Consider the following 26634-nt stretch of genomic DNA (forward strand, 5'->3'; position numbering starts at 1 on the left):
CCCGTAGCAATAAAATGGTTTGTTTATTCTATCAACCCGATTTAGCTTTTGAATGCTCCTTCATGTACGATGCTGGCTTTACAGATAGACACGAAAGTCATCGATCGATTATGGCTCTCAATGTCCACTTTTTTGGCGGTCGATTACTTTCTACACGTAATTTTCAGCCACATTTTGTTTCATTGCTTCTTTTTTTTTCTTTTCAAACCTCTTTAAATTTTAAAGGCCGCCTTTATACGGCCGCCTTTATACGGCCTTCTTGCTTCACTATGGCGACCATGTTGCGCGACTCCGTACGGACGCCGTACGTACGCGCCCGTGAACCATGCCGCTATCCATGTTGACCATGAAAACTCATTTCGATAGTGTTCCTTCTTTCATGGTTATGGTGCTACGCTTAGGAGCTCCGCTAAAATAGAATGTGTCATCAAAATACACTACAAAGATGCAATACAATTATTTTATTAAAAATACTGCTTGTACAGTTGAACCCCATTATTTCGAACCGTCAGGGGAAACAAAAAATAGTTCGAAATAGCGGGAGTTCGAAATAGCCGATAGTAAATGACTGAAGGGCAAATCCAAGGGAAACGGGTTTTAGTTCGAATTAACGGGGAATTCGAAATAACCGAGTTCGAATTAGCGAGGTTCAACTTGTACTTTATGTTTATAATTAAAATTATTTCAGGTACATGGCCCTTGGAATTGCATTGCGCTATGTTTTGGAGGCGTTAAGAAAACCATTTGGCTCTAAGATGTACATGTTTGGAATAGCTGCTCTGGATAGATTTAAGACAAGGTATGGTAACCTAAGCATTTTGAGATTTCAATCATGAAATAATGGAATTTTCTTAGAGTGCACCTACAACTGTATGTTAATGCGAGCTTGTAATACAGTCTTTGGAAGAAATTTTTGGGTTGTTACAGAAAGCAGAGTCATTCGTATAGAAAAAAGTAATAGAAATGGCTGAGTACTATGATAAAAAAAAAAAAAACACATTGAGTTTCTTAGGGTACAAAGTTTGCAATAGTAGAAACTAATATTTTTCTTATCATGCTGTTCCATGCCAAAAAATAATGTTTGAATGTGTAATTTTTCCTTGCAGGCTCAAAGACTATCCACACTACTGCCAACATCTTGCGTCAATCCCTCACTTCATGGAGTTTCCACCTTCACTGATTGAGTACATTGAATATGGTCAACAATCAAGGGAACCACTTCTTGGTGGCAGAAACATTCAGGTAAATAGCAACAAGAAAGAATATTTCCTTGGGTCAGAGAACAAAACAAGAACTATAAGGGCCACTCTTTGGGAGACTAACATGTCATTTAGGAGAAGGAGGAGGAGTATTCTCGAAGTTGATTCATGTCATTGAAACTGGTGTAAAGTACTACACTAAGTACCAGTAACCACCTTTTCCTCTCAGTCTTGAGAATTAGAACAGTCAAATTTTACCGTTACCGTTCTTCAAGCCTTATATTTGTCCACCAAACCATATAATATTCATACCCTTTTAACTGACGCCTTAAAAGTTGGCACAAATGATTTCCAATTTCACTAACACAGTAAGAAAAGATGGTATACTGTACAACTAAGGCACTTTATTTTCTAATATTCCATGCAGGACCCTCTGACGTCAAGATTACTCAACCGAGCCACGCCCACTCTGACAAGTGTTTCAGGCACGTCGACGTTCACCAGCACAGCAGTGAGCAGACCAGTCCCTCTTGGTCCTTCTATCCCATCAATTCCATTAGGTCCAGGATCTGTGCCTGCTTTAGGTTCTTCATTACCACTGGTTCCTACTGTCTCCTCAAACAGCACTGCTGTGCCAACTTCCAGAACCACCACCACGACAGGTAGGAGTTCTTCGCAGCATGTCAGTTAAATTAAAGGGACTATGTCACGGCTAAGTTAATCTTATGTTATTAAATTTTGCCAAATATTCGCTATGAAACTAAATGTTTGCAAAGAAATTAATTTTTTGATACTAAATGACAAAACCATAGCTTCCTTGCAGTTAATTGTGTCTCCCGGGTGTCATAAATTAAAGTTACAAGCAGACAAGATTTACTTTGAAAAATTGTTCCGCCTGACCATATTTCAAAAGCCCACATCGCAATCCGTTTCAATCTTCGACACTTTTGGCCATCCGTACCTTCTTTTGCATTTGGTGTGTTATTGAAATATTCCTTCACTGTTTTAAGAGGTTATTTTATACATTTAAACAAATTTGATGGTCATTTCCTATGCCTAAGTTTGGCTAAAATCCGTGACACGGTCCCTTTAAAATCCCGTGACATTAATTTTTGTTGAACAAAAGTAGCCAAGGCTGCGTCTGTGAATCATAACAGCAGCTTTTAAAGAAAGAACTGCAAGTGATCCTCTAAATTTAGTTGTTATGATCATTTCACTGTCTTCATATAAAGTTTACCGGTGGTTCCAATCCAGACCCTGCTTGAAAATAATCACAGGGTATATTTTGGTGACTATATTTCAGTTGGTATAAAAAATACTGATGATATGGTGCAGGCAAAACTTGCACTTGAAGCAGCCAAACCTCCCTTTGAAAATTGTTTGTAAGAGAAGAGTCAAGATTTGAGTCTTGAAGTCTTTGGGGAAAGTACCTAGTCTGAATTTGAAGTAATTCTTCTTTGGAATTATAACTCACACTTCTTTTTGAGACAAGGAATTAATGCAGTGTTTTCTTTTTTCATCTTTCCTTATCAGATATAGCAGCATCTCCTGTGAGAGGCAAGGAACCATCCATTGCCACAGCTAACAATATTGACACATTGTTGGGTGCGACAGAATCTAGTGAGATAGTTCAACCACCAGAAGCTGTCCAAGATAAAGTGCACTTCATCTTTAACAACATTTCTCAAGCAAATCTGCAGCAGAAGGTAAGATCCTAGGAAACCACTCTAGCCTGGCGTGTTTTGTCAGAGCTGCAGTTCAGGTTGGGATGCATGTTGAGATATGTGTGGTTATGGTAGAGATTTGTATAATAATATCCTTTTTTAACTATTGTGCTGTTATTCAAAAGATCTGCAACATGGCAGGTCATGATAAAGTTCTGCATCATGTAACTTATGGTCTTACTATGGCTTTTTGCTTGGTGTAACTTTCTTGACACATCTTGCCTTAATTTACTCTGAGGAAACTAAAACTTTGTACAGTGTGTTTCTTTTTAAAGCAAAAATAATAAATAGACAACAGTGTCCATAAATGGTAGCGTACTCTTTGTAATGCTAGTTATTAAGGTCGCACAGGACCCTTGCAATCATTAGTATGTATTTATTTAAAGAGTATGCACGAACTGCCGGACGACTGAAGCCGACAACAAACGAAATATTCATGAGAATGTTTGTTTTTAAACTCTTTTGTACAAGTAATAACTAGTAATTGTTCTCAGCTTTGTGCACGTGCGCTGGAACATAGGGAATTATCATAATTAGATTCACAGCTTTGAATATATCACACGTTGTTGTAAACATTGACTCGGAAGGTCTTCGGAAGCCTCAAAACCTGCAATTTTGTGTCCAAGTTTTCTCTGCCGCTATAGAATTTCAAGAGTTGATTCGCGAGGAACATAAACTTGGTGAACTCTACTGTGCTATGACTAGAGCGAATTTTTAAATTTCCTTCTCAAAATGAAGATAGCACGTTTTAAAGTTTAGATTTCACATTTTTGCTCTCTTAGAAGCCATTAACTTGTAGCAGTTTTTGAAATCGAAAATTTCGTTCTAGCCATAGCACAAAAGAGGTTATGATTTACCACTAAGCTATATAATCATTTAATTTGGTGCGCTGTTCTAGCTGAAAACTTGGACACAAAATCGCATTATCTGCAGTTAAACATTTAAGGGCTTGTAACATCACAGACAACGGTCATATCTCAGTAAAAGGACAATTGTGATGTAATTCCATCATCCCCGAATATCCTCGTGAAATTTTTAAAGCTTTGCAAGATAGCACTCCGTCAAGAAATTTGCCTAATAAATTTATTAATGAGCAAGGGTCCCGCGCGATCTTAAGCAAACAAACTGACTTTGGCTTGGAATATTCACTATTGAATTTTATTTTAGCCAAATCAGTTTTATTAAGCTACGTTTCCACTGGACTGGACCGGAACCATTCGGGACTAGGTCGGAACCGATCCAGGTTTTTACATGGGACCGTTCTTGAGCCGGTCGTGCAAAACAGCAGGTCCAGTTTTGGATCCGTTCTGGACTGGTTTCAGAACGGTCACAAATAAACAGAAGGCCTATCGGATCGTTTTTTTTTTTTTTTTTTTTTTTTTTTTTTTTGAGGCGCGGTGGCCTAATGGTTAGCGCACTCGACTCCGAGTCAAACAGCCCGGGTTCGAGGCCTGGCCGGGGCGCTGCATTGTGTTCTTGGGCACGACACTTTACTCTCACAGTGCCTCTCTTCACCCAGGTGTATAAATGGGTACCGGCGAATTTACTGCTGGGGGGTAACCCTGCGATGGACTAGCAATCCCATCCAGGGGGGACGAGCAATACTCCTAGTCGCTTAATGCTACGGAAACCGGGATAAGCTCCGGCTGTATGAGCCTCATGGCTCGGACACAGACTTTACCTATTGGATCCGATTTTCAGACTGGATCCGTTTGGAACCGCTCCCGTATAAACATAGCCTTAGTTTTACTACCACTAATATGTTATGTTGCTCTTTTATTTTGCCCCAAAGGCTGAAGAACTAAAGATTCACATTCAAAATGAGCACATAATGTGGGTGACTCAGTATCTAGTCATGAAGAGAGCGAGTATTGAACCTAACTTTCACCAGCTGTACTTAGAGTTCATGGAATCACTAGAATTAACAAACTTTGCCAGAGAAGTGCTCAAGGAAACGTACAGAAATATCAAGGTTTGTAGTTGTGGATATTTCAAGTTTCTAGTAATAAAAATCTTGGAAAAGTATTCTCTTTCATGGTTGACTTAGATTTAGGTACACTGAGCTTAAGGTCGAGCCAATTAACCTGGTATCCTATGTATTAAACAATGGCTGTATGTTGAAATGATAATGCGCCTTATCTGCCTGTGGATAGAGTATTGTTTCAGTTAATCTGAGCTCAAAACGTTAAAAAACACTAGTAGAAAACAGAAAGCTTCAAGTTAAACAGGGTTTAAATAAAATTCTAAATTGTGGTTTAATATTGGTAAGGCAATAAACCCTGAAGCCAGCCATGTTTAACATTAAACTAAGCAACTTTGGTGTTTGTGAAGCACTAGGGAGAAAAAGTGGTGAAACCTTTAAAAATTGGCGAAACTTTTTGATTGATGCTGTAATACTTAATGTTATTTTTTTTTTACTTTGCTTAGGTTTTATTGCAATCTGATAAAGTTCCAGCAAATTTCTCTGATCGATCATTGTTGAAGAATCTTGGCCACTGGCTGGGACTGCAGACATTGGCAAGGAACAAGCCCATCCTTATGAAGGTACTATTTTTTTGCCATCAGGGATAGTTATCAAGTAGCAATATGCTCTGCTCAAGAAATATACAAACTCTGACCGTGCTTTGCGCTTTGCTTAGGAGTTGATACGAAAATTTAATTAATATATCAAACACAAGAGACAGTGTTTCATTGGGATATCCAAACATTGAGAAGAGAGTTAAAAATATGACGCACAGTGGAGTATTTTTAAGGAGATTCGAGGTGTTTGGATAGTCGATGAAACACTGTCTCGAGTGTTTGTAATATCTTCTCAATCAAAACACAAATTACGGAGTAAACGGGGAAATAAAATCGTAAATATTTACCGGTATGCTAATTAAGACTGGGTATCCAAACCTTCTTTCACGGTTATGATTATATTTCACAGACTCCGTTCGAAATATATGAGATATATAATTCTCATTTTCTTTGTTTTAACTTGAAGAGTTATTATTGAGTTTTAGAGTTTTAGCAGACAAGTTACTTCATTAGTAAGCAAAGCAGTATAAAATTATTTTTCTTAAGTTATGTAGTGAGATTAGTTTTAGTGTTATGTATAGTCTTGAAAGGGAGGCGCGGTGGCCTAATGGTTAGCGCGCTCGACTCCAAGTCGAACGGCCCGGGTTCGAGGCCTGGCCGGGGCGCTGCGTTGTGTTCTTGGGCAAGACACTTTACTCTCACAGTGCCTCTCTCCACCCAGGTGTATAAATGGGTACCGGCGAATTTACTGCTGGGGGGTAACCCTGCGATGGACTAGCATGCCATCCAGGGGGGAGTAGCAATACTCCTAGTCGCTTAATGCTACGGAAACCGGGATAAGCTCCGGCTGTATGGGCCTCATGGCTTGGAGACACACTTTACCTATAGTCTTGAAAGCTTCTTTATTATTTTACAGGATCTTGATGTGAAGTCACTGATTATTGAAGCTTACTTCAAAGGGCAGCAGGTATGTCGTTGAGCATTTAAGTTCCAAACTGATTACATAAGTAACGCCATAAACTCGGGACACACTTCACTGCCAGGAACTGATTGGAGCTATTTTAGGAGCTTTTAATTTACTGTCAGAGATTGGGATTTGTTTTTGTTTTTAATAAGTACTTATAACGACTTGCTTTTTATTTCACTTCTTTGCAGGAAATGCTGTATGTTGTTCCATTTGTTGCCAAAGTCATAGAATCTTCTGCCAAGAGTAAAGTGTTCAAGCCACCCAACCCCTGGGTGATGGCCATCATGGCTGTGTTAGTTGAACTACATCAAGTACCCGACTTGAAGGTAATTTACAAATCTAAAGCAGTTTATAATACTTTTCCAGGGTCCTAAAATTTGGATTTCTCTACCAGAATCGATCACTGGTTCGAGTAGCTTCTCTTCTTTAAAAAAAAAAATGATTAAGTTTCTAATAAAATGAGTCTGAAATTGGCCTAGCTGCACATTCACAGCGAAATTACAAACTTATTGCTAACCCGAGGTGGCCTCCCCCTCCCCCATACGCCTTGTGGTTTCTTGGAGGTCTCCTCGGCCTATCTTTTTAAGTTTTTTTGTATGTTTGATTCTGAAGCACTTGGCAGATAAATGATGATGAAGTGGACATCTTCAGGTTACTCATGTGTCTTTCGTTATTGTATTCTTCATCTCCATATTATAACATTTATTTTTACATTTGTTTCTGTCTTACTCTTCGTCTTTATTTACGTTTTCATATTTAACCTCATCTTCGTATTCAATTTCCTGTTAACGTTAACTTTGTTTTCATCTTCAGATTCGTGTTCATTTTTCGAGGCTTATTTGGCCTTGATAACAGCTTTGTTGTTAAACCTGAAATTTGTTCCTTGGCAATTTTGTGTTACATCATTTAGTACTTTTAAGTACTTTATCAACAGCATAACTGTAAATCTTAATTTAATTTTTGTACAACCTTTTTATTGCAGTTGAATCTTAAGTTTGAAGTTGAAGTCCTGTGCAATACATTGTCACTTGAGATGAAGGTAAGATCCATTATATTTATCTTTCTTTATTTGCTCTTGTTTTGCATATTAACAGCAATATAAGCAGGCATTTTATGCAAGGGAAGGCTTTAATCTCTGACATCTAAACAGACAGTACAAGAACTGGTTAGCTCAGTTGGTAGAGCGCCGGACTGCTGTGCGGGAGGTCGTGGGTTCGAACCCCAGACCGGACCAACACTCAGGGTCTTAAAATAACTGAGGAGATTGTGCTGCCTTTGTAATTACATCTGCAAATGGTTAGACATTCTAGTCTTCTCGGAAAAGGACGATAAACCGTAGGTCCCGTCTCCTGTATCTTCAGTCTTATCACAGGGGACGTTAAAGAACCCACACACTATTCGCAAAGAGTAGGGCACGAAGCTCCCGGTGTTGTGGTCTGGCCTTGTGTAGTAAATTACAGTATGTGTACAGCGCATTTGAACATATATATATGAAAAATGCGCTATATAAATTCATTATCATTATCATTATTATCATTGTTTGCTGAGAATACAAATATACTAAATCAATACGAGAGCAAGTAACCACTGCTTTAGGGTGCTGGGCACTTAGCTATAAGACCATCTCTACGAGTGGCAGTCTCTGTGCAATTCATTAGTTAAGAGTTTTTTGACATTTATTATGATTTTTCAAGGAAATAAAAGCATCCGAGCTGCTGAAGGATCCAGAAAAACTCAAGCATATTCCTCATCAATTGTCTTCACCAGAGAAAGACAAACAACGTAAGTGTCAAAGTCATGTAATTATTAGCCTTTAATAAAAATAAACTTGTCCATGTGTTAGTTAGTGCAAAAGTCGGCAAATGCACAAATCTCAAACGAATACAAGCAAACGAGCTTGCAAAAATGTGCTCTAAGATGCTAATGAGTTCATCACTTTGCTTTCCTTCAGCTGCAGTCAGCAGCAGCTCCACCCCTACCCCCACAGGATCAGCCCAACAAGGACAACCACCCGTGGCACCTCCACCCCCTCAGTATTCATATCAAGAAATCAATGTGGCTTCTCTGGCTGGACTTGCGCCTCACATTCAAATCAACGCCCAGGTATGTCTTCATGGGCTTTTAAATGGTGAAAGTAGGAACTGCAATAGCCAGATTGTGAGTAGTGCCTAATTTTTCTCCTGTGATTTTAGAGCGAGAATTGAAAAATGCTTGAGCTAAACAAAAGCGCAGTGGTGGGTCTCTCCATATTTCATGTAGCCATTTATCTTTTACGTTGTTCCTAGAAGGAAAAATGCAAAGTAAAATATTAAAACCATTTTTTGTTCAAAATGCATACTTGTTCACGTGTTTGTATTTCACCGATTCCTAGAGTGATCAAACCTGGTCACACAAGCTCTTTTCGCCAATGATGTATACAAACAAACAGGCGAACGAACGAGCGAACGCAAAAAAATAACGAATGAATGAACGAACGACGATTTGTTTGTAAACGTTAAATTCTGTTTCTCTGTAGATCCCACTGTTCCAGCAACACCCTCATCTGAAGCAGTTTGTGCGTCCAGCTATTGAGAGAGCCGTGCAAGAACTTGTTCATCCAGTGGTCGAGAGATCCATTAAGATTTGCCTCACTACAGCGGAGATGATTGTGAAAAAGGTGCGTTTTCAACTACAAGAGTCTACGTCTCTATTGCATCTTTCACTAAATGCAGACAATAGCGGGAAGTAATTTGTTTTCAACGCTTGTAGAAAACAAATAAAGTAATTTGTTTTCTACACTTGGCAATCAGGATTTTTTAGTCGGAAAGTCAAGGAGGCTATCAATTGCTACACAAGCCATAAGAAAATCAGGGAGATTCTATTTTCAGGATGCTCCCGGTTTTATAGGCTTGCATTTGAGAAACACATACATTGATTCCCTGACGAATACCTGTTGCATTTTTTGGTGTGTTTTGTCTAAAAGTACAGGCTTTAACAATTAATTTTATCTTCAAAGGATTTTAAAAGTGACTGAATCAATTGTAGCAATGAATACACCACTTTCATAATGGCGGCCAATTTATTTATTCTTTTATATGTATGTTAATTAGCCCTACTGGCCTCGTCAGCATGTGAAAAATTCAAAAGAATTTTTACTCTAAAACGAGGCCAGTAGGGCTAATTAACATACATATAAAAGAATAAATAAATTGGCCGCCATTATATTATGAAAGTGGTGTATTGCTTTCTTCTTTCGGTCACATTTAAGGTCAGCCGTTGAAAACTGTTTGGTGAAAGGTGTCATTTAATGTGGCGCTAACGTAGTTGGGGGGTAGTAGTTGGAGTATCTGGTTCTTAGAGCAGTTTTCAATTGAGTGTCGTAAAACCAAAACCAAAGTAATTACTCTGGCCAATCACAAAAGACACAGACAATCCAGTGAACCAATCAAAACTCGAACCAAATACATGTAGCTGGCGCGAAGCGCGGGAAAACGTGCGCGAGCGAGTCACGATTGGTTTTGGTTTTAGTTCTGATTGGCTGAGAAAGTGGCGCGAGATTTTTAAGCCAATCACTAAGCGTAGTAATGCAAAACCAAAGCAAACGCAATTCACTTTCGACACTCAAGTGAAAACCGCTCTAATTGTAAAGACGCACTTTATTGGTTTTTCATGTTGTAGGACTTTGCCCTGGACCCAGAAGAGTCCCGTATGAGGGCAGCTGCTCACCACATGGTGCGCTTCATGACAGCAGGCATGGCACTGATCACGTGTAGAGAGCCACTTCTTATCAGCATCAACAACAATCTCAGATCCAACTTCCTAGCTGCTCTCAGGGTGAGAAAAACTTAGACTGAATTATGATGTTTTGATTGTACTTCAATGTTTAAACTGTGACCAGTCAAGTTGTTTTCTTAATTTTACTGTGGCGCGAAAGTAAAGTAAAGTGACGGGAAAAGCGACTATAAGCAGTAAGTTTTCGCCTGCGCATTGGATTGGAGGAAAAGAGGGCAGCTAGCTTTTTGCAGTCTATCCATTGTTTTGTGACTATTAGTTAATTTCTGTGGCTAAAAAAACTGGACAAGTATGCAGAAACGCATACCGTAACACTTTATTGTTTTAATAAGACTTTTCGTCTCTATTTGCACCCACATTCCCCCCTCCACCCCTCTTTGAGGTGCCATAGCCCAAAGTCAATTTCTGAACAGAAAAAATGTAAGGCAAGCGATAAAACTATACACTGTAAACTAACATTACAGTAAAGAAGAATCATAAAATTTCGACTCAAGCTAGAGTTATGTTCACCAAGCAAATGTGACTGAGAAGTAAGGCTACATGGTCTAAGTGTCTTCCTCGTTACGTAGGAGACCGCTCCCTGTTACCTACTCGTCGCTCATTGTTAATGTTTTACTTCAGGGTGCAAACCAGCAGCAGAAAGACATGATTGAGCAAGCTGCATCGGTCATCAGTGAGGATAACACAGAACTAGCGTGCGCGTTCATTCAGAAAACAGCCGTGGAAAAGGCCTTACCAGAGATGGACAAACGACTTACAACAGTAAGCTTGTCTTGATTTATAGAAACGTGGTATTCTGCGCTGGAAAGGAGCCTGTTTCTAAGTTCGTTATAATTATATGTCTGTGCGCGTTAGAAATCATAGGAGATAACTGTTAAAGGTCAAATGCAACGAAATTTGATGAAATTTTATTTAAGACTCATTTTGACTTTAAATGAAAGGAAATACTGTGAATAATCATAATCTAAAGTTTTAAACGATTTGGTTAAAACGTCGCTGAGATATTCGATGTTAAAGACAGCCTTTTATCTTCGCTTCACAAACGGAACGGTTCGGAAAAGCTTCGGAAAATTGTCGGAAATGGATTTTGTGACGTCACATGTGGCGAGCTTCGACGCGCGAAGATGCAGCAAAGTGCTGTTCCAAGTGTGTCTCCACCAGGTCTGCTGCACCTTTTGGCATTTAAAATCCCGATAAAGCCGGATGACCATTCGAAATATCTTCTTAAAGACGAGGAGCGATGCAAGGAATGGTTGAGATCGACGAAAAAGAGAGGATATGTATGCCAAATGCACGCTGGCTTTGCTCAGCAAATACAATATCATCCGACATGTTTTTCTCAGAAAGCTTCCAGCAGAATCTTGCACTTTGGTCCGTGTTCCAGCCCTAGAAACTTCGAATGAGACCTGGCGCTTCTCCTCTTATTACCAACTTGGAAAGAAAGCCGTTAATCCAGGACTAATGCGAAATCGTTTGCGACGAAATGCAGAATTCGAAGGTAAAGTCGCTAATAAACTTACCCATTGTCTGGGAACCCCAAAGTTGTACTTTCTTGTATTATATTGAACTTAGATTCACACACTACTTCCTTAACCTGACGCTAGTCGCTTCATAAACTTCTACCAAAACTATAACTTTACTGTTTGCGTGAAATATTGTGAATCGCGAGGCTGGTATTAAAAATATATTTTTTATTACAGGAAGGAACTTTTGCAGACTTTTTATGTTTATGTTTCTTTTTACTTAAAAATGATATTCCCTATATTGCTTCGATCGTCTAAAAAGCTAAATTATACATGCAGACATTGAAGGAAAATAATGCTTTTAATTTACAGTATTGTGTACAATGAAACACTCTTTTCAATGTTTGTTTATATTTGAAATTATTATGAATGCTAAATATAATGTTCAACGAAAATACCCCCGACTGAACATTGTTGGTGCCCAAGAAAAGGTTTATATTTTTCATGTAAACTACATGTATATGATGAGTTTGTTCACTTGTAAAGGCCAATTTACCTGATTCATTTGTTGTTCAGATCTGCATTAACCCCATATCAGTCCAGTACAATGACTGTTGCATTGCATAGCACTCATTATAAGTCATATTTGCATTGTAAGTCATACTGGCTCAGGAGAATCTACAACCAGATTGTAGGTGTGTCATGACAATTTATTTCTGAAATAAACTTTTCATAATTTTGTCTGCCCCAAATCTGTTGACCTTTTACAAATTCCTCAGTAACAGCTTTAGGCATACTCCCTTTAAAAATCTATATGGGTATTTTTGGTGCCCAAGACCCCCTCCCCACTTGCTGGGGGTACTCCCATACTCCCATAGACTTTCCAAAAGTCGTTCGCTCGATTCTGGCTTGGTGGAAGTAGACCCCGGTGCGAACCCGGTGCGGAGCTCTCGCGCTCCGCTCTTGAGCTCTCGGGCTTCGCGCTCTGTGAGCTCGACTTGTAAGCAAGCCTAATACTCCCATATATGAGCTTGATAGGAAAATGCATGTGTGCTGCTGTGTGTTTTTCAAGCAGATGAGTTTAAGATGGAATAGTGATACAATAGTTTGGGGTAGGGTAGGGATTTTCTGTGTGTAGTCTAGCATACTACGATAGGGTACTGCAAAATAAGCTGAAAATGGTCTGGAATACAGGGTACGGTTACAGAGTCCCACCAGCACACCCCTACTCAAAAATATAAAGAGTACCCCCGCCCCCCCCCCCCTTTCCTCAAGGTGAAAGAGTATTGTTTTTAGCCATTCTGAAATTGGGTATTTTTAAGATTATCAATTTCTTTGTAAACTTGGAAATAGTTTTTTGAAGCACCTACTGTTTGTATTCATCCCTTGGTCTGAGATAAGGTGATAAATTACAAGCAGTGCATGCAGAGGATATAATGTCTTCTTTGGGGGTCTTGGAAAATCACTGCACTTAGTTTGATTGTCATCTAGCTGCTTATCATTTTGCTCGTTTTTAAGCTATAAGCACTTAAAGTGAAAATTAAGGGTAATTTTTGATAGATTTTACTGTTGCTATGGTTACCAGTGACAAACTAAAAATGACCACAACTTGTTCGGCAATGATCAGATGGTACATTTGGTTGATAAAATAATTGCAGCATTAACTGACAAATAATTAGTACTGACCCATCATGTAATAGGCTGGTAAGTACTAGAAACTGTTATCAGCTTCTTACACATGCATATTTCAGTGAACTTGCATAGCCATCTCTCTGCATCCATTTGTTAACATTGTCTTTCGACATCGTCTTAAAATGTGCTGTTTTAAGTGACGGATACTGGTGTTGGTTTCATGCAAACTAGCGCACAAAATCAGAAGGTCATGCTAGTGGGCTGTGATTGCTTGATTTGGATCTGTGTTGTTTGTACTTGTTTACCATGTCCAAAGATGGATGTTGACAAAGGGGCTATGCATTGATGTCCGACCCCATCCAACCATAACAAAAGAACATATTACCCGTTAATAGTACCAATAAATGTACAAAACAAAGAAGCTGACATAAAATGACAAATTGCATGAACAACTTTATATAAAAATAAATAAACCTTTATTTAGACATGGAGAGAATTAAAGCTAGAAGCTTGTGGGGCAGTGTATAATTTCCAAATCGAAATGGAATTTGGAAGTGTTGATTTTTGTGGAGGGGAAAAACTGGAGAACCCAGAGAAGAACCCTCAGAGCAAGGCCAAGAACGAACAACAAACTCGACCCACATATGATGCCAAATCAGGAAATCGAACTCAGGACAATTGGTGGGAGGCAAGGACTCTCACCACTTGCCATCCCTTCTTCCTAGCATATTTTATAATAATGCAGCTTTGACAAATCTCATGATAATTTGTACATACAAGGATGTGTAAGCAAGGTCATTGAAACACAAAACTAGGTGTAAATTTTCCCTGCTACATGTCCCAGTGTCAGGTCCTGTGTCAGCACACAAGTTAGATCTTATAACCTGGGTCTTAAGAAATGCAAGTTGCCATAAATTACTGTTGAAATTGTTATCTTCGACCTACACCCCATCTACTTAAGACAATTCCCTTTTCAGAGAATCATCAGTAAAATCAACTGAAAAATATAAGGGCCAGATTACAAGATAATCACCTAGGTTAATAATTCGGCAAATAAAGAGCAATATTAATACCAGGCATAATTCTGATTGAAGCTAAAAGGCCACGCAGTCACGGTATTTAATTTCAATCTTTGAAAATAAATTATTTGGCTGAGGGGAATGAGTTTAAAGCTTCTAAAGGTTTAATCGATTCTTCAAGGTGTGTTATTTTAGAAAACACACTCAGCTCAGCTCGGGCAATGGGACATTCCATTTTTTATCCGCACCCCCCTAAGGATGGCGGGTTTTTGCTAAGGGGGGTTCGGATTTTTTCTTCAAAGAAGCCGACAAAATTTGGACCGTTCGGAAATTTTTTTCAAAGGTGCCGACAAACAATCAACCCTTCGGATTTCATTTTTCAAAGGGCACCGACAAAAAATTGAGGGTGCGGATTCCTGTCATCCTTAGGGGGGGTGCGGATAAAAAATGGAACGTCCCAATGCTACAATTAAACAGTGTACAAATAATTCCACATTGCAATCCTTTCGAACAAAAGCAAGACAATACTTCAACTTAAGATTCAACTATTTATTTATTTCAAATTCTTTGAAAGCCGTTTCCATTATATTTATTAGGCTCACCAATATATGTGGCATATTCCTTCGTTGTTGGTGCATCTAGATGTTGCCGGATTAAACGCCATCTTGTTCACTCGCAGAGTCGGAATTAAACACTCCAGAAATCGATTTAATCCTTGCCAGATGCCGTTAGTTCGAACTGATATGGCTGTATTTAGACTTTTCGAAGGCTTGAATCAAAGTCTTCATCGGTTTCAACTAACGGCTGTTTCATAAACTCTGGAAATCCATCGAACAAACCCAAGGATTTGCAAGGATCGCTCAAAACAAGTGAAAATTTGCTCGCCACACCTGACGTCACAAATACCTCTATTCGATTCCATTCCACGCGCGGCCATTTTTGGTTCGTTTTCGTGAAGTCTTCGGAAATCGTCGGATTTTTATCTCCTAAGCGCCACAATTCGCACAAAAACCATTTCTGAGAGTTTATTATCATTAGTACCTTCATAAACGACAGGTTTGCGGACAAAAGAAAAAAATTTCCAATTTCGTTGCATTTGACCTTTAAAGAAGTCAGTGGCGACACGGCATGTTTGCCTTCATTGCAAGTCAGCAACTTCTTTCCGTCCTAAAATTTTTATGGGCATTGCCGTCCTGAACTTAATTATTAAAAAAAAAACACACAAAAACAAAGAAACAGACAAACAAGCTATCGTCGTCACATCCAAGATGGCGGAGTCCAAAAGTCTTAAGGTATATAAGGTATCAAACAGCAGTAACAGCCAGTGATGTTTGTTTGAATTGTTTATGTTTTCTCTTTAGGAATTTGATGTCCGTCGCCATGCACGCAGTGAGGGACGGCGGTACTGTGATCCAGTGGTGTTGACATACCAAGCAGAGCGCATGCCTGAACAGATCCGACTCAAGGTGGGTTTCTAGACTTTTTCGCTACAGATTACTTGATGAAATTTTATTAATGTTTCATGTCAGTTTACTTTATTTTCTGCGTAAAATTAGACAAAATCTAATCAACAACAGCATTAAGTACCACTAAGGCTCAAAGAATAAGTCTCATTGATTGAGACCGTCATAACCCAAGACAGTAATAACTTAATTCGCTTTCAATAAGCGTAGTCGTGTTTGCTAAAAGCTGAATTATGTTGTTCTTACGAGAACATTTAGTACCAAGTGTTTTCTAACTGGTGATGTTAATCCAGGTTGGTGGTGTGAATGCCAGTCAGACAGCTGTTTATGAAGAGTTTGCCCGCAGCATACCTGGATTCCAGCCCCCAGCTGCTGGTGAAGCTATCACCACCCCACCCCTGCCAAAACCAGTCCAGTATGAACATGGAATACCTGGCAATGCGGAGGTGAGTTAACAACCTTGATTTTTCTTGTGTTGTCGAATAACGTTTAATTCCTGTGAGTGTTCTCGGAAAGTTCAGTCAGGTTGTGATCATACAACTAATAAATTGCAGAGAAACCACGCAAAAAATCCTTGCTCACCTTAGGTATCTTACTTCGATGTCGTGATTACGAGAAAATGTTTGAAACTAAAGAATGAGAATGATAATTATAATGCATTTATATAGCGCATTTTACATACGTTCAAATGCGCTTTACACACCAGACCACAACACCGGGAGCTTCGTGCCCTACTCTTTGCGAATAGTGTGTGGGTTCTTTAACGTCCCCTGTTAGAAGACTGAAGATACAGGAGACGGGACCTACGGTGTATCGTCCATTTCCGAGAAGACTAGAATGTCTAACCATTTGCAGATGTTATTACAAAGGCAGCACATTCTACTCAGTTATTTTAAGACCCTGAGTGTTGGTCCGGTCTGGGGTTCGAACCCACGACCTCCCGCACAGCAGACCGACGCTCTACCAATTAAGCTAACCAGGCGACGGAATATTCATTCCTGCTTTATTTCTGTAGTCTTCGAAAGCAGGTAGAATGGTAAGGTAATTTCGGAACTCCCTTACTGGAAGTTTTCTGCACAAACTTTGGTTTTGTGGTGTGTAGTTTCGAAAATGTCAGCTTTTAGCAGTGTTTAGTATCAAGTGTTACAAAAAGAAGTCTGAACCCACTCGGAAATTACGTCCAAGTCTAAGAGCCATACTAGCTATTTGAGGTATACATTCCGTTTTTATCTTTCAATACAGGCCTTCATGCCAGAGGAAGTGGTGCAGATCCTTAGCAAGTGCGCTGCAGAGATTGAGCAACATCTTCACGCTATCATCGCCCCTCCTACCAATCAACATGTCGTCACAATACACAGTCTGCTGGACGCTGTAGTGCAGGCGCGCATATCAAGAGACAACATGGCTGCCCTGAGGCTTTTACACAAGGTCAGTGGAAGACGCATTTGTAAATGTTGATTCAGACGTTATCAGGTTATGTCCTCGTCTTTTTTTTGCTATCTCGTTTTAATGTGAGTCGTTCATTCTTTCGTCCGTCCGTTCCTTTATATACTTGTATTTATAATTTTGGTGATTTTGGTGTATTTCTTTTCTAGGCTGTTGAAGGACTTCTAGAAGGTGTTGGCCCATTAGCAAGTGATGCAGAGCTGTCTTTAAGATATCGTGATTGTCACCTGATAGTTCTAAGAGGACTTCAGGACCCGAGGGGATACGGACCGATGTGGACAGCTAGACACGTGACCAAGTAAGTAACAAGATACGAGTGATATTAAAGTACTTTTGATCATTTCGTCAACCTGTATCCATCCTCATAAAACGTGGTTGACCAATAAGAACAAAAAGCACAAAACGCGTTAACAGTTAAACGCGGCTTAAACAGGTGATCAACGCAAGCGCGGGAAAACACTTAACCGGTGGCAAACTCGAGAAAACACGTGACCAATGTTAAGTGCGCGGGAAAATACGCGACCGATAGCAAGCGGCGGAAAACATATAATGATGACAAGCGCCGAAAAAGCTGTTTGAACTAAGCACCAGTCGCCATCAAACCTAATATTATGAAACCTTTGCCCCTTTGATTTTGGACACCATTTTATTTGTTGTCACTAAAATGTCTTAATCTATTTTCAGGTTCGTGTGTGATTGTCCTCCTGAGCTGAAGTTTAACGTAGACGCTATTGACATTCTGATACGCAGCCATTTGCTCAACATGAGGGAGTTTGATCTTCACCTTGTACAGGTGCGCTACTTTGCGTTTCGCCAGGGAAAGCAATCCTTAGCTTTTAATTGTGGTTTTCCAATATCCCAGGGTAAACGTAGACACCAAAAGAATGAAGAGAAAGATTCATGACTCGTCGTTGATTTTATACATTTGTGCCCCATTTTCCTTGGGTACTCCTCCCCCATCTCCTATCTTTGCGGATTCCCTTTGTTCTTATCTGCAGTATAACGAGGTCAGAAACTCCCGTTCTTAATCTTATTTGCTTCGTTGTAGCGGCAGGACAAAACTTCTTTATATAGGAGAAAATGTCAAAATGATTGTCTACTGAAATAGAAAACAGACGCTCATAGTGGGGGGCTAAGATTGAATAAAAGTTAGATTAGAAAGACTGAGTGTCTTAGAACAATTTTTTTTTCTTTTCCAGTGTATAGATAACGGGCACAATCTCCAGGCACTTCACTTTGCTATCCAGCTTGCTAAGTATGTGACAGACGAGAAGCACAGTCCACATGTTACAGAGGTAAGAGCTCAAAATGTCGATTCTTCTAACTGTCTGTCATACAATACTTTTAAAGTTAGTAAAAAGAAATTGGTATTAAATCAAGACAGCATCCCCTGCTTGTATCAAAAAAACAATGGCTGCTTTATCACGTGCTACGAGAATAGTCGAGCTCTGCTTTTGTGCAAATCAGTGTACACATTTTAAATTTTACATTTTATTCAACTTCATGTATTGTTCACTGAAAAACCTCTTTAGGAGTGTTCAATAAAATTTTATCTTATCTTATCTTATCTTATCAGTTACGTTTTTGTTGAATGCAGGCTTTGAGAAATAAATCATGTGCTGTTTTGCTCTTTTTATTTGTAGAATGATCTTTATCACACCATTGAAGCTCTGACAAGGATAGCTCACAGCAGGCAGAATTCCGAAGGGTACGTCGTGATCTGTATTGCTTGTTTTAAACTGTTTAGGTTCTGTAGAATACGCAGTTTCCTGGACTAACTCGACTACAACTGATTACGAGAATTTTGGTCGTCAAACGTTATTCCCTTGCTTTTGTGCAATAGATAGTACTCGTAAATGAAACTGAGTGTGACTGCAAATAGGGAAACTTAGAGTATTCTGGTTATTTGTAATGTTGTAATATTGCAATTTTCAGTTTGTCGTCATTATTGGAAGCCACACACAATGGTCCCGTGTCCCAGTCTGTCGGAGCACATCATGAGATGGGTGACAACAAGGCACCAGGAGGGCCCACATCCCTGACCTCAGGTGTGTCCTCAAGCGTGAGCTCCACGTTCCATGGTTACGCGGAGGATCCACCTGGTCTGCACGAAAAGGTACCTTGGACGTTTATTGTTTTCTGATCTTCATAAATAATAACAACGCTTGGCCTGAAATGTCAGTCATCTTCCGCCTTAAGCTCAATCCCCGAGCAAGAAACGCCTGAATTCTAAGGATGATAACTGAAATAACATCTTAATTTATGACAGTTTAGCATACCTAAAGTAACATACCTAAAGTAACATTTCAAGTTAATCAGCTCTTCGAGGTTGAGGAATTATGTGAATTTTCTCTGTTTACTGTTATCCAATTGATAGTAGTTAAGTAGGGTTATCCTTAAGTATCCCCAGTTAGTAGAGGGGTGTTTCCCTTGGCTATGTTAAGACACACCAATAAAGTGTTTTTAAAGGACGAAGGATAACCCGAATAAGTTCATTGTGTCCAACAATTCAGACCAGAAATGAAGATCTTGAAAAATAGATTGTAATATTTCGGTATAAGCTATACCATCATCAGACTAATAAAATAAACATACAAGCTAGATCTTAAATACTGTGAGTGAGGAGACGAAAACAATAAGTTTACTCAGGAGAATAGATAGAGTTCTCTCATCTAAAGGCGAATCGTAAAATAATCTAGCCTGCATTTTGTTGGAATGTGTAGGAACAGATGTCAAAGAAACTCGTAACTTGTAGCCGAATTTTATATCTGAGATAACAATTGATTATTAATACATTTTATGTCACATTTGTTCTGTAGGTCGAGTACTTGTTAAGAGAATGGGTTCGCCTTTGCCACCAGCCAGGAGCAGGAAAAGAAAGCGAGAAAGCCTTCTCAACCTTCGTTGCTCTGGTGAGAATTCCCTCGCACACGTGCCTGTATGTGGAACACTTGTACCATTTGATTGGATGTTCTAACGTGTTCTTTTGTGTACATTTTAGCTTCACCAGCAGGGTATTCTTCGAACGGATGATCTGATCACGCGATTTTTCCGCATCAGTACAGAGCTGTGCGTAGAAGTGACTTACAGAGCTCTGGGAGATCACGTAAGTTTATCATTGAATAAGCGGAAAGATTACAGTCGCTTTGAAATTGAACTTGCTACTTGCGATTTTCACTGGTAGTTCCAGGGCTTGTAGCCTTCTAATTCCTGTGACGTCTGTAATAGTAACAAACCCTTTCATTGAAAAGTTGCAGACGGATTTCATCTATGGAGCCACAACAGTAACACCGTCGAAAGTACTCAGTGCTCGATATCTTTCTTTTTCGTTTGCTTTGATAGCTCTCTTTTTCTTTTCCTTCGAGGCACTGCGGTGATTGGCTATTGATTCTAAAAGTACAAGGTTTTAAAAAGACATTTCTATGTCGCAGAGTAGTCCGGGGGAGGGCCCAGGGGGGGGGGGGGGTACTCCGGCTTGTAAATGACGGGGATGATCGAATGGAGGCAAAATTCAGGACCCAAAAAAATCCCTAAGTCTTCCGACATTACCCAAAAAAATCCCTGAACCAAAAATAACCCCCCAAAAAATCCCTTGTTAAATTACCCCTAAATTGCCAGGAGGTGCAATAAAATAACACAAAGAACGCTCATTTTGTTTATTCATCATACCATAAATACGCCAAGGCCGCGCCAAGGCACTTTAGTTCGTTTTTAATACCCAAAAAAATCCCCTATCTAAATCAAGATACCCCAAAAAAATACTTGCCAAATTTTCCAACCCAAAAAATCCCGGAATCGAAAATTTCAAACCCAAAATCCTTCGATCATCCCCGTCATTAACAAGCCGGAGTACCCCCCTGGGGGGGAGGGGGTTACAGCATGGGCTTTGAGTAATATTACTGCTATTTGCGTCATGCTACAGAAAAGCTGGAGTTACGTAATTGTATTGGCGACCCTTACAAAATTAAATTTCTCTTTTTTCCCACAGCCAAACAGTCCTACCATGGCTCGCGCGAAGTGTTATAACACGCTGGATGCGTATTGTCGTTTAATAGCGCTCTTGGTGCGTCACTCAGGAGATGCCTCTAACAACGTGACAAAGATTAATCTCCTTAGCAGGGTAAGTGAGAACCAATGCGTGACAGAATAGTGGGTTCTGACGGTGTGGGGTATAATCCTTTTTCCCAACCCAAATTTTGCCCAAATCTCATTTCCAGCCTATTGTTTTCCCGATTTTCCAAACCCCAGTCCCAGTTTTATTGTTTATTTGTTTGTGATTCCCAGACCCAGTGACCCAAATTCTATTTCCCCAGCAAAAATTTGTCCAAATCCTAGTTCCCATTTATCCATTCAGGACCCTCTACTAACAATGTAGAACGTAGAACGTGTATGCCGTGACAGGACCTTGGTCGTGGCAGAATCACCTCAACTTGCGTGACCTAATTCCTTTAATACTGCATTATTTTAATAATTATAAACTTGTTTACCGTGACAGGTTCTTGGTACAGTGGCCACAGTGTTGTTCCAGGATCACGAGATGCGTCACACAGAGTTTCAACAGCTGCCATATCACAGAATATTTATTATGTTGCTGGTGGAACTGAACCAACCAGAACCCATCCTGGAGGCCATTAACTTCCAGGTCCTTCAGACCTTCAGGTGAGACTTATGATTGAATTGTCAATTCTCTCAACTGATTGCCATACTGTTCTTTAATTGTTAGTTAGGAGAATTTGTAAGTACACCAGAACATCTTATTTCTCAGTTGTTGAGTACATATATGTATTTCTCAGTTGTTGATTGAGTTCAGTCAACTCTCTCTAAAACGGACGCCGTCGGGAACGGCTCCAACTGTCCGTCTTAGAGAGGTGTCCAGCTTATAGAGAGTTCAGTTACAGCATAAATACTGAAAAAGGCAGGGACTTGACTAACGCCAAGTGTTCGTCTTACAGAGGTGTCCGTTAAACGAGAGTTGACTGTACTCATTCATGAAACACGCGATTTTGGAATTGAACATGCGGTTTCGCCCGCTATTTTTGCTTAGAGGGGTTGTTCAAGGTTCAATTTGCGATGACTGAAAAACCGAAACTAAGAGGAATGTTATTTTCAGATTTAAGATGTACCCGTAGCACCAGAATTTAGCTCTGTCTGCTTGACAATTTTGAGAGATTTAAGAGAATTTAGATGTTTATTAATCATCATTTTTAAGAATTTAATTAAAACTACTCTTAACTTCTTAAATGTGATTTGTTTTAGCACTGTGTTCCATGCCCTCCGGCCTTCCCGTGCATCAGGGTTCGCGTACGCCTGGCTCGAGCTGATTTCGCATCGTCTCTTGATGTCCAAACTTCTGCTGAACACACCACAACAGAAGGTAAGCCGGCTTTCACCTATAAATCGGTTCAAACGGACACAAAAACCAGTTTAGTAGGTGAAGTTAAGCAAGAACGTAGCACTTGACATAGTTTGCTAGGGCGTGGGATTGATGCTTCATATAAGCCCGCACAGAAATGAAAGCACGTCTCTCACAATTTAGTTTTGGTGATCTGTATGCCAAAAGAAAAGTGACTCATCCAACTCGATGTCTGTTTTTGTTTTTGCAGGGCTGGGTTTTGTTTCAGCAGCTGTTAATTGACCTATTCAAGTTTTTAGCGCCATTCTTGAGAAACGCTGAGCTGGCTAAACAAACACATCTGCTTTACAAGGTTAGTATTAACCTTAAACTAATCTTGTACATGTAAACACGTATTGCTGTTACATGCAAAAGATTGACGGTTTTTTTTTTATTCTTTACCCAGGGCACACTGCGCGTGTTATTGGTTCTCCTCCACGACTTCCCAGAATTCCTTTGTGATTACCACTTCAGTTTCTGTGACGTCATCCCTCCTAACTGCATCCAGATGCGAAACCTCATCCTCAGTGCCTTTCCACGGAACATGAGGCTCCCAGACCCCTTCACGCCAAACCTGAAGGTAAGGTTACTAATTGCGGGCCCAAGAGAGGCCCGCAACCCTAATCTTGACAGTGACCAGCGGATTGCGTATTACGCGTGCGCGCCACGTTTATAAAGGCTATCTGCAAACCGGAAGTTGAAAATTTTGTTCTTCCACTAAGAACGATCGGAATGCAAAAAATGTGTCCATCACGACAGTTTGTCGTAACACCGGAAGAGAAAAATCTTGTCTCCAAGAGCGATAAGAATGCGAAAAATCAACAGTTTGTCACATTAGATCGAGGCTTCTCTCTTGCAGACATTACGTTTTGCCGCCGTTGTTTTATAGGTGTTGCTTTTGAAAGATCTGCTGTGATTGTATCACAGATAAACTACGGCAAAGCAAATGATTCCAACAACGGTTATTCTCGAGAAATTCCTTATAACACTGACAACAAAGCGAGTTTGCCGACGGAGGAAAATCACATCTCAATTCACACCGCGTGCTCGACTACACTTCGCAAAAACTGTCAATCAAAAAAACAACTCTGATTGGTTTGCGGCAATAGGAAACGATAAAAAACATTCGTGACTTAAAGTGGATTTCCAGTGACGCGAAATTTTTCATGTGCGTTTACGTGCGTAAAAAAAATAGAGACAATGTATGAACGACTTGTTTAAACGTTTACGCAAGTTGTTCATACATTGTCTCTAATTTTTTTTACGCACGTAAACAATTACGCGTCAGTGGAAATCCACCATTAAGCGTGACGCGTTACTCGACCTTACTCGGAATAATTTTCTTTTGTCCAGTGATTTAAAACACTTCCCTCCCAGTACCTTCTCTTAACTGCATCGAGGCCCGCACTTTCTAACCTGTGGTTACCACTAGTTGATACGGTATAGTTGTACTCTAGACGTTCATCTTGTTTTCTTTTTTCATTTTTTTTTTTTTTTTTTTTTTGCAACAAAGCGTTTGACCGCTTGTCGAACGCGCGAGTGTATTTCAAAGTAACACTTACAGTAGAACCCCGGTAACTCGAACAACCCCGCTAACTCGAACTAACTTCCATTTCCCTTAGATTTGACTCCATTTTTCAGTCATTTTTACTCGGTTAACTCGAACTCGAAAAACTCGAAAACCCCGCTAATTCGAACTAAATTTCGTTTCCCTGATCAAAATTTGGGTCAAATTTACCCCGATAACTCGAATTTCGGTTCTTGCAACTCACCACGGCTCTATATTGATTAAAGCAACGAACAGATTAAGTATTTTGGCAGCCATTTCCACTCATCATAAGAATGTATGGTCGTGTTAGAGTTTCTGACAAGATAAGTTCAATATACACTGTCCTGTATACTAAAGTGCTGAAAATCAGTAAACTATCAATTATTAACTTGGCATTTTAAATATTCAATCGACCCCGATAACTCGAAACCCCGCTAACTCGAACTGTTTTTCGTTTCCCTTCAGAGTTCGAGTTACCGGGGTTCAACTGTATTTATGTACACGAAATAAATCGGGTTGGATATCAGCTCTCGCAAGGTCTCAAATGAATGACTCGGTAGCCTTCTAGAGAAAAATAAAACCAACAACAGGAACAATGCCCCTAGTCCCAAAAAACAATAGCAACTGCTACACTAGAAGAAACACAAGCTTACGAGAGTTGCCGCTACTAGTCTCCCTTGCAGCTGTTATTTGGGATGTCACGCAACGTTCCCCCCTTCAGCATTGTGTGACATCCCAAATAAGGGCGTTGAAGGAGACTACTACACTATTGAATAAACAAGAGTAAAAACCCTCGTTATGAACTAAATGTTTTTCTTTTGCCAACGTTTATAACAATTTTCTTCTGTCTTTGCCAACCCAGGTTGACTTGCTGACTGACATCGCCCATTCACCGCGTATCCTGACCAACTTCGCCTCGGCAATCCAGCCCGCCAGCTTTAAGAAGGTAAAAATAAAGCCAAAAATAAGTAATGTTTATAATCCGCAAACAAACAAAAATGATCCACTACCACACAACAGAACGCAAAAGTGTTGATCGAGTAACAAATGTTTTTTTTTTCTTCAGGATTTGGATTCGTATCTCAAGACTCGAGCCCCAGTGACGTTCCTAACAGAGCTAAGAACGCACTTGCAGGTACGTTGAATTGTTATTTTTGTTTTTTGTGTGCAAATAATTGTCGGAATAGCAAACTTAACCAGAACGGGAGGTCTAGACTCAAACACCTGTCGGGATCAACTGGGCGCTTTACCTATTTTTACTTATTTCCTCAGGTATCCAATGAGCCTGGTACACGGTACAACGTGCCTCTCATGAACGCGCTGGTTCTGTATGTCGGCACACAGGCCATCACCTACATACACAGTAAAAGTGGCACCCCCTCCATGTCCACCATCACTCATTCGTCTCACATGGACATCTTCCAAAACTTGGCTGTGGATCTGGATACTGAAGGTACAAAATAACAAACAACCTGGAAAATAGTGAATAAACCTTTACTCAGTCGTTTCAGACAAAAACAGTGCTGATTAAATTCTAAGTTCAGAAGTAAACTAGTGATCCTTAGACAAACGAAAAGGACATGTATCAGATAGCACATCTAAGAAAGAACCACTAGATCTCATTTACACTCTACAATCTAATGGAAGTCTTTATCGAAGGGAAAAACGACATTGTAAAGGAAGCTTGGCTTACGTGGTCCGTTCAACGACTCAATTATTTATTTAATACTTGTACGCTTTGCTTTTTCAGGTCGATACCTATTCTTGAATGCAATTGCAAACCAGTTACGCTATCCAAACAGTCACACACATTACTTCAGCTGTGTTCTGCTGTACCTGTTTGCTGAAGCCAACACAGAAGCGATTCAAGAACAGATCACAAGGTGTGTGCTTGTGATCGCCAACAATTAAGTTTCCTTGTTAAACTGAACTCCTTTCTGGTTTGTAATGCAATAATTTTACATCTAGATTTATCTTCGCATCTTGACTTACAGCGTTACAGGAGAGCAGGGATGGCGCAGTGGTAAGAGCGCTCGCCTCCCACCGATGCGGCCCGAGTTCGATTTCCAGATTCGGCGTTATATGTGGGTTGAGTTTGTTATTGGTTCTCGTCCTTACTTCAAGGAATTTTCTCCTGGTTCTCCGGTTTTACTTCCTCCATAAAAACCAACACTTCCAAATTCCAATTCGATCAGGAATACATGGCCCCACAAGCTTCTAGCTTTAGTTGTCACCGTGTCTAAGTAAAATTAATTTAATTAAATTTAATTGGTTTTTACATATTTTTTATTGATAGGGTGTTGTTGGAGCGGTTGATTGTGAACAGGCCTCATCCGTGGGGACTTCTCATCACCTTCATTGAGCTCATCAAGAATCATCAATACAAGTTTTGGACGCACGAGTTCGTCCACTGTGCTCCTGAGATTGAAAAGTAAGCTTAAATAAATTTATCTTATTGACATAAGGGGGCAAGCGTGGCCGAGTGGTTT

The 26634-nt window shown here is 39.8% G+C and overlaps 1 protein-coding gene and 1 long non-coding RNA gene across 3 annotated transcripts in view; one reads left to right on the forward strand and one right to left on the reverse strand.

Moving 5' to 3' along the window:
- The window catches only part of LOC144651172 (CCR4-NOT transcription complex subunit 1-like), a 48503-nt gene that overhangs the window by 19360 nt on the left and 2509 nt on the right, over positions 1-26634 (forward strand). For both annotated transcript variants that reach the window (XM_078511061.1, XM_078511062.1), the window contains exons 24-57: positions 689-799; positions 1107-1242; positions 1627-1861; positions 2733-2905; positions 4716-4895; positions 5351-5467; positions 6360-6410; positions 6599-6736; positions 7393-7449; positions 8105-8192; positions 8362-8513; positions 8926-9066; positions 10068-10223; positions 10803-10943; positions 15657-15761; positions 16052-16204; positions 17001-17186; positions 17354-17502; positions 17889-17997; positions 18404-18499; positions 18848-18912; positions 19140-19320; positions 20024-20116; positions 20206-20310; positions 21193-21324; positions 21700-21863; positions 22461-22578; positions 22808-22909; positions 23003-23176; positions 25008-25091; positions 25212-25280; positions 25418-25598; positions 25896-26028; positions 26442-26576. In XM_078511061.1, coding sequence (XP_078367187.1) covers positions 689-799; positions 1107-1242; positions 1627-1861; positions 2733-2905; positions 4716-4895; positions 5351-5467; positions 6360-6410; positions 6599-6736; positions 7393-7449; positions 8105-8192; positions 8362-8513; positions 8926-9066; positions 10068-10223; positions 10803-10943; positions 15657-15761; positions 16052-16204; positions 17001-17186; positions 17354-17502; positions 17889-17997; positions 18404-18499; positions 18848-18912; positions 19140-19320; positions 20024-20116; positions 20206-20310; positions 21193-21324; positions 21700-21863; positions 22461-22578; positions 22808-22909; positions 23003-23176; positions 25008-25091; positions 25212-25280; positions 25418-25598; positions 25896-26028; positions 26442-26576 — 4410 coding nt within the window. The remainder of the gene's footprint in view (positions 1-688; positions 800-1106; positions 1243-1626; positions 1862-2732; positions 2906-4715; positions 4896-5350; positions 5468-6359; positions 6411-6598; positions 6737-7392; positions 7450-8104; positions 8193-8361; positions 8514-8925; positions 9067-10067; positions 10224-10802; positions 10944-15656; positions 15762-16051; positions 16205-17000; positions 17187-17353; positions 17503-17888; positions 17998-18403; positions 18500-18847; positions 18913-19139; positions 19321-20023; positions 20117-20205; positions 20311-21192; positions 21325-21699; positions 21864-22460; positions 22579-22807; positions 22910-23002; positions 23177-25007; positions 25092-25211; positions 25281-25417; positions 25599-25895; positions 26029-26441; positions 26577-26634) is intronic.
- LOC144651359 (uncharacterized) overlaps positions 6055-26634 on the reverse strand; it is a 112332-nt gene continuing 91752 nt past the window's right edge. Inside the window, exon 2 of the long non-coding RNA XR_013570306.1 lies at positions 6055-6265. This is a non-coding gene — a long non-coding RNA (uncharacterized LOC144651359). The remainder of the gene's footprint in view (positions 6266-26634) is intronic.

This window comes from Oculina patagonica, chromosome 4, assembly GCF_052425735.1.
Source record: "Oculina patagonica isolate OP01 chromosome 4, crgOcupat, whole genome shotgun sequence".
Classification (NCBI taxonomy): domain Eukaryota; kingdom Metazoa; phylum Cnidaria; class Anthozoa; order Scleractinia; family Oculinidae; genus Oculina; species Oculina patagonica.